General features: G+C 50.1%; 3 protein-coding genes across 3 annotated transcripts in view; 1 reads left to right on the top strand and 2 right to left on the bottom strand.

The window, feature by feature from the left end:
* Window positions 1-50: 50 nt before the first annotated feature.
* Window positions 51-495, bottom strand: PPTG_07344 (hypothetical protein; the record flags this gene model as incomplete). The annotated part of the gene is made up of 2 exons (XM_008901517.1): window positions 51-84; window positions 110-495. 2 exons carry the CDS (start codon window positions 493-495, stop codon window positions 51-53), a joined length of 420 nt encoding a protein of 139 aa, XP_008899765.1.
* Window positions 496-956: 461 nt separating this feature from the next.
* On the bottom strand, window positions 957-5,041 carry PPTG_07343 (hypothetical protein). The gene has a single exon (XM_008901516.1). It carries the CDS (start codon window positions 4,952-4,954, stop codon window positions 1,031-1,033), a length of 3,924 nt encoding a protein of 1,307 aa, XP_008899764.1. The 5' UTR covers window positions 4,955-5,041; the 3' UTR covers window positions 957-1,030.
* Window positions 5,042-5,678: 637 nt separating this feature from the next.
* The window catches only part of PPTG_22086 (hypothetical protein), a gene marked incomplete at both ends in the record, with an annotated part of 4,121 nt that continues 2,733 nt past the window's right edge, over window positions 5,679-7,066 (top strand). Inside the window, 2 exons of the mRNA XM_008901693.1 lie at window positions 5,679-6,079; window positions 6,135-7,050. Coding sequence (XP_008899941.1) covers window positions 5,679-6,079; window positions 6,135-7,050 — 1,317 coding nt within the window. The remainder of the gene's footprint in view (window positions 6,080-6,134; window positions 7,051-7,066) is intronic.

Here is a 7,066-nt window from a genome sequence, read left to right as displayed (position 1 = left end):
CCCAAGTAACACATAGCCATTTTCCACGTGAAATAGATTCTCTTCTCCAGCTAGGAATTGCAGCACGGCCTGTGCCACGTACGCCTGCAAGGATAGCGCGAACACGTACAGTAAACAATTGCCAAGTACAACGACGATCTCGCCTTTGAACGTGGTAATGAAAGCCACCGCGAGGGGTGAGATCCCGAAGGGCAGCTTCTTGTATGGATCATAGACCTTGCGAAACCGAGGACCGAGCGATGCGCACGAGTCGATTTCGCAAATTGGCCAGATGTCTTCTTTCTCGAGAACGTGCTTGGCACCCAGCACAACTAGGGGCTGGAGCCACTGCACCATCATGACAGACAAGACCGAAGCCGTAGCAAGCGGATTCGGTAGCTGACTGAAGAGTTTGGTGGTGGATGCCGACTTGTTCGTATTCTTTTCGTTGCCTTGGAGACTTCGAGGAGTGGACGGTGCCGACACATAATGTTGTTTCTCCTGGATGTCTTCCATGGTTAAGCACGGTGAATCTCGAGTACGAGCCCAGGACCAACGTCTGACTGGAGCACGATGAAAATAATTGCAAAGTGAGGAATCGGCAATATATTGTCATTACAGCGTATCGGGGAAGTTCGATTACGGATTCGAGTGTGATTGTGATGGTACTAGTTAAGGGTTAAAACAACTTCTTTATCATAGAGTAGTCATCCTATCACGATGATGAGGTGTGTCAAGTTGTAAATTGTACTTCCCATCACGATGATGAGGTGTGCCCACAAAAACATTGCTTCAAGATTTCCGGTTTGCTTCTGGAAGATTGTTTTGCTCTGTGTAAGTTGGTAGTAGTGCAGTATTATTACTTAAAAGTAATCAATGAAGACAACGAAAATGTATTCAATTATTCTGGGAGAATGGCCAAGTAAATCCGCAGGATGAAACCAAGAGCTTTGAATTGGATATTGGAGGTTGATGTTGCAAGCAGGGCTTTCAGTATTTGATGCCAATGTTTATTAGTCTCTTGGATACGCGGTGGGCAGTTATTTTAACACTACAGCTTAGATCTTTCAGCCAATGATGCGAAGATCGATTCTGACTGCGCCAACAGCTCCGCGGGTGACCCGAACTCAGCCACCTGGCCGGCGTCCATGACCGCGATCTTGTTGCAGTGCATGATCGTATTGATGCGGTGCGCAATGATCAGCACGGTCTTGTCGGCGAACGTCTGTCGGATGGTGGCTTGGATGAGCGCGTCGGTGGCCGTGTCCACGTTGGCGGTGGCCTCATCCAGTACGACGATCTTGCTGTTCTTGAGCAACGCCCGACCAATACAAAGTAGTTGTCGTTGCCCCACCGACAAGTTGTCGCCCTTTTCGGAGAGAACGAACTGCAAACCAGAACCCCAAGCCGAAACTGCGTCTGCGAGATGAACCTGCGTCAAGACTGTCCAGATTTCAGCATCCGAATATTCGCCAAACGGATCGAGGTTGTCCCGCAGCGCGCCACTGAATAGCACGGGGTCTTGCGGGATGATTGCGAGGCTCCGTCGAAGGTCATGCAATTTTACTTTCTGGATATCCACACCATCTATGCTGATGGTTCCGCTTTCAAACTCACAGATACGGAAGAGCGCGATCGTCAGAGAGCTCTTACCGGCACCTGTGCGTCCGCATATCCCCACCTTCTCACCACCAGTGATGTCCATGTTCACACCACGAAGCACAAGAGGCAACTCCGGTCGATACTTTAGCTGTACATTGTCAAATTTGATAGCACCTTGTGACGGCCACAAGGTGTCGTTGACGGGAGGAGCGTCAGGTGCGTCTTCCTCTTGTGGAATTTCTCGAAAGTGCAGAATGCGCTCAACACTCGTCATCGCGTTGTCTGTACGATCCACATCACGCACCGAAGACTGGACCATCGACGTCAACATGAGCGCGTACACGAGTGAAATACCCGACAGCAAAGTGCCTAGTTGTCCTTTCGTCGCCACCAAGTAGAGAGAGACCACAAAAATGACCACAACAGAGAGAGTGTCTAGACGCACCGCCAACCACCGACCGGCTGCCCAGTAGATAAAGAAGAATGACGCATTCTCATCGACTGCATTCGCGTTCATCTGTTCAAATGTCGACTGCATCTTGAAGGCACGGATGGTCTGTACACCGTTCAACGTCTCGCCGAGTAGATTGTACACGGGCGATCGCGAAATTCCCTCGAGGCGCTTCACTTCACGAGAAGTTTTTTTGAAGTAGACGCCCGTCACACCAAGTGCAGCTATCACTGGGATGTACGACACCCCAATCCAGTAGGATGCCAGAGCACAGACGATGAAGCCTCCAACACTTAGTGAGATATTCTGTACAAAGTTCTGCCACTGTTGTGGGAGTAACGAGTCCATTTGGTCCAAGTCGTTCGAGAAGCGGTTGAGAATTCGACCCACGGGTGTCACGTCGAAGTACGTGTTCACTGGTGCGGTAAGGACGCGTCGAAAGAGTTCGTCGTGCAGGTTCTTGGAGCTCCGTAGCAGTAATAACATCACTGTGATGCTACGGCAGATTGTAGCGACCGCGCCGAGAGCGATGAACCCGAAGTACCACAAACCGAACCACGACGCTGAATAGGATGCACTGGGGTGACGCATATTGTCAGCCCAGTACGCTTGCCACCAATTCACTAGAACGAGAAGTCCTTGGCTTACGGTGTACCCCGTAACGACGATCACCACAACAGCGAATGCACCGACGCCAGTCTCGTCAAGATAAGTCTTGTAAATATATCCAGTCACTCTTCCTTTTACGCGATCCTCTTTCTCCATCAATTGATCTTCAGTCTTTACGTCGCCAGTAGCAACGGGGGGTGAAGAACCGAAATGGCTCTCTTGATTTGACGTCGATACTTGCTGTTTGGTCTCCTTTACCGCATCATTCTCCACCCATACTGTCGATTTAGAAGCCAACTCCGGGAACCGAGCAACAATTTCTGTGTATTTCCCTTCACTCGCAACACGTCCGTTCTGCATGACCAAAATGTGATCGGCATGAACCAGCAGGTTGTAATGGCTGTTCACCACCAGAACACGAGTCTTTTGTTTGGTAAGACCTAGGATACACTGCTCGAAAATGGCATGTGCAACGTGTGGATCCACGGCGCTCAATGGATCATCCAGTAGCAGAATGTCCGTAGACTTGCGATACAGCGCTCTAGCGACGCTCACTCGAGCTTTCTGCCCTCCACTCAAGTTGATACCGCGTTCACCGATCTCAGTACGATCACCACTGGGCAGTGCGGCCAAATCCAGAGACAATTGAGACGCTGCCAGCACCTTGTCGTAGCGTTCACTGTCAAAATCCCCCTCAAACACGATGTTGTCACGCAGAGTTGCGTTTCGGATCCACGCTTCCTGACTCACATACGCGATTTCTCCGTTGATATCAACGTGTCCACGTGCCGTTTTCATCTCACCGAGCAATGCCTGCAGCAAACTTGACTTCCCTGATCCAACGGTGCCAACAACCATAACGAGAGAACCAGCTTCGACGTGCAGGTTAATGTCCTCAAGGCTGAAGCCTGTGGTCGCTTCCATATCACACGTAAAACTCTCGTCCTTGCCGCCATCGGAAGAAACACCAGCCGCAGACCAACAAAACTGAGCTTTCTCAACGGAAATACTGCCTTTCGCGGTAGATTGCGACTCACTACATGTAGTGGCGTCTGTGTCAGATTTGAGCTCATTGCTGTCCAAAAATTCGTCGATCCGGTGACACGCTACTGCTGATTGGGATAGATCCGCAATTCCTAACGGGAACGCGTTGACACCTTGTCGACTCACGTTGATAACTGCGATCAATGTAAACGCCTGGATTACCGAGAATGCGCCACGATAGACGACGTATACTCCGATCGTCACACCGGCCAGGAACGTGGGTGTAAGGAAAAGTAGCGCCGAGTTTAGAATCTGTAGAATATGAAAGTGACGATAGCGTTTCACTTCTTCACGACGCATTTTCTCCACTCGAGTAGCCACTGACTCGTTCCAGGCGTAAAATTTTGTCACGCGAATGCCCTGAAGTGCCTCAGATGTCACTCGAAGACGTTCTTCGGTCACAGGTAGCAGTTCGCGTCGAGCTCGGCCAATCCGCTTAGCCAACCTGAATGAAGTTGTAAGCACTACAATCAGCAATGCTAGCCCTGCCACAGCAGCAACGGTGTCGAAAAGCACGCCAATCAACACGACAGTGACTGTAAACCCAATTGGTGCCAGGAGAACCCACGGCCCATTCATCATTCCGTTGAAAACCCGGTCGATGTCGACACTGACGAGCGTCATGATCTCGCCCGAAGAATATTTCTGACGAGCCTCACTTGAGAGACGTAGCGACTTGCGGTACACGGCATCAAGTAGCAATGAGCGCATATTGACTCCAATTCGTGACGAGACAAACCAGGCGAAGTTGAAGCTCATCATGGATACGAATGCCACAAACGATAGCATGACTACCAACACGTAGCCATTCTGGATACCAAAGATATTGTCTCGATCATTGATATAGTCCAGAATGGCCTCCACGAGGAAGGACATCAGTGCAGATCCAGCAATGAACAGCAGGTCACTTGCAAACACGACGGCGATATGATGTGGAAACGTCCTCACGAGTGCCAAAGCCACTCGCGGAATGCCAAGCGGTGGTGGAGTCTCCAAGTTGTTGATAGTGTTGAGTTCCTTCTCGAACTTGACTCGAAGCGTCTCGCACGTATCTTCTGGACACATGGTCCATACATCTTCATGTTCCAATGGACGCTTGGCACCGAGAGAGATCAGCGGCTGCATCCAAGCCATGCTCACCATGGAGAGTAAAGACGCAGAGCGAATTGGGTTCTCTTGCTCTCGGAACGGCCTGGGTGGATCATCGACGACGAAGTGCTGCGACTTGGGCGTCTGAGGGCCAGCCGTGTATGGATGTTGCTCAGTCATCGCTGGTACCTGGCGAATTGAACAATGGCAACGAGATGTCCGAACGAGCTGCTGCGTTCTAACGTCTCGAAGTCTTGTGGTGCAGACTGGGCTACCTTTTTGGCTCTTCGGTAGTTGTTGAAGTGCTTGTTTGGTGTTTGCGCAATTGTGGACGTTTTTCAATTGCGCAAACAAAGATGGACATTATGTCCAATTCTGCAATTTTCTATAAATTACTTTCTATAATTATATACTGTGTAATTTATTGCAGTTTCAGAAGATAAAATCAAAAAGGTTTTTTTTTTAGAAACAAACAGATTAACCAGTGTCAATTATTTAATACCTGGTTGAATTAATAATACTGTCAATTGAATCCCCCATTCAATGATATCACTGTTTGGGCCAAAGGGTTAATAGTAGTATTAACCTAATACGGGCATTGAATACAAATCGTGAAGGTTTATCACTCGTCCAGCGATATCGAACGGTTAGTGTGGTTGTTGTGAATCTTGCAGTTATTAGTCGTTTGGTGGCGTCGTCCATCAAACGCTTCGATGGTGGCACTTCATATCTTCTGATGGGAAGGCCATTGAAGCTGACCATGCGATGTGCCGGGGCAGCAATGACGACCGGTATCTTGCGTGACTTCACGTCTGTTCATCTCTACGGGGCTCGTTGATCTCACTTCGCAATTGTCCGGTAGATCCCCAAAAGCTCAGCTTTCACATTGAGACCAAACACTACCATGGAAGAGCAGCAGCATTACGTGTCTGCTCCACCCACACCTCTTGGCCTTCAAGATAAGAACGAGTCGACCGCCAAACCAACCACCACCAAGCTGTTCAGTCAGCTGCCGAACCCTCTCGCCACTGCATCCATTTTGTCTATCATGGTGGTGCATTGGCTGCAGCCTCTGGTCGTGCTCGGAGCCAAGCACGTTCTCGAGAAAGAGAACATCTGGCCAGTGTGCGAAAGCGACTCGTGTACGTCGCTTGGAACCCGGTTTCTCAAGGTGTACAAGCCGCACAAGAAGCTGCCGTTCGTACTCTCACCCGTCGCCATTGCTTTTATTGCCACGTTCAAACGCGAGATAGTCGTTGTGCTTGGCAACTGCTTGTTGTACATTTTCGCGCTGTCCATGCAATCGTACGTAGTTCAGGCAGTACTGCAGTACCTAGCCGGAGAATTTTCACGTTAACAGCGGATACTGGCTAGTGGCTATCATGGCGGTAGCATCAATTGTTGCAGTGAGCTCACTCAACTACGCGTTCTTCGTTTCATCTAGAACGGGTGCTAACATGCGATCGCTGGTCATGGATCTGGTGTACCAGAAGTCCCTACGTCTATCGTGTGTGGCGCGTCAACAGTATTCAACAGGCGAGGTGTTGACACTCATGAGTGTTGATACCGAACGTGTATTCACTGTGATGATGGAGAGTCCGTGGCTTGTGGTCGGACCCGTGAGTTTCATCATTTCCGTTGTACTCGTCGGGTTTCTCTTCGACTTTTACTCTGCAGCGGGTGGAGCTATCGCTTTGATCGTTATCAGCATTATATCGGTGCAGTTGGGCAATACCATTGCACGGATTCAGCACGATCTTCTGACTGTGATCGACGAACGTGTGAAAGTCACGTCCGAGTCGTTGCAAGGGATTCGTGTCATGAAGTTTTACGCTTGGGAAGAATCGCTCGCACTCCGCGTCGAGAAGATTCGCGCCAAGGAGATTACGCTGCTGCGCAAGTTCCACCGGTACCAAGTCGTCAACACAGTAATGCTCTTCCTCACTCCGGCGTTCCTGTCTGGAGTTACACTTGGAATCTGCGTGGCTGTCAATGACACCATCTCGGTTATCGATGCCTTCACTCTCATCGCCATGGTCAACATCTGCCGAACTGCGTTGATCCAGCTCCCTGTCGCCATTTCCGCGTTCTCGCAGGCTCGGATTGCGTTCGCTCGAATCGATCTGTACCTTTCCAGCGACGAGTACGGCCAAGTGCAATTGGAGAATGGCGCAGCCAACGTTTCTGTGACTTCTGCTGCTGCTGTCGGTAGTATATCCGTTCGTGACGCTGACTTCGAGTGGCCATTGCCCAGCAACACGCCTGGTGTCGTGGTGGTCACACCTGCTCTTG

This window comes from Phytophthora parasitica, assembly GCF_000247585.1.
Source record: "Phytophthora parasitica INRA-310 unplaced genomic scaffold supercont2.11, whole genome shotgun sequence".
In the NCBI taxonomy this organism is placed as follows: domain Eukaryota; phylum Oomycota; class Peronosporomycetes; order Peronosporales; family Peronosporaceae; genus Phytophthora; species Phytophthora nicotianae.
This window is presented reverse-complemented; position numbering and strand designations above follow the sequence as displayed.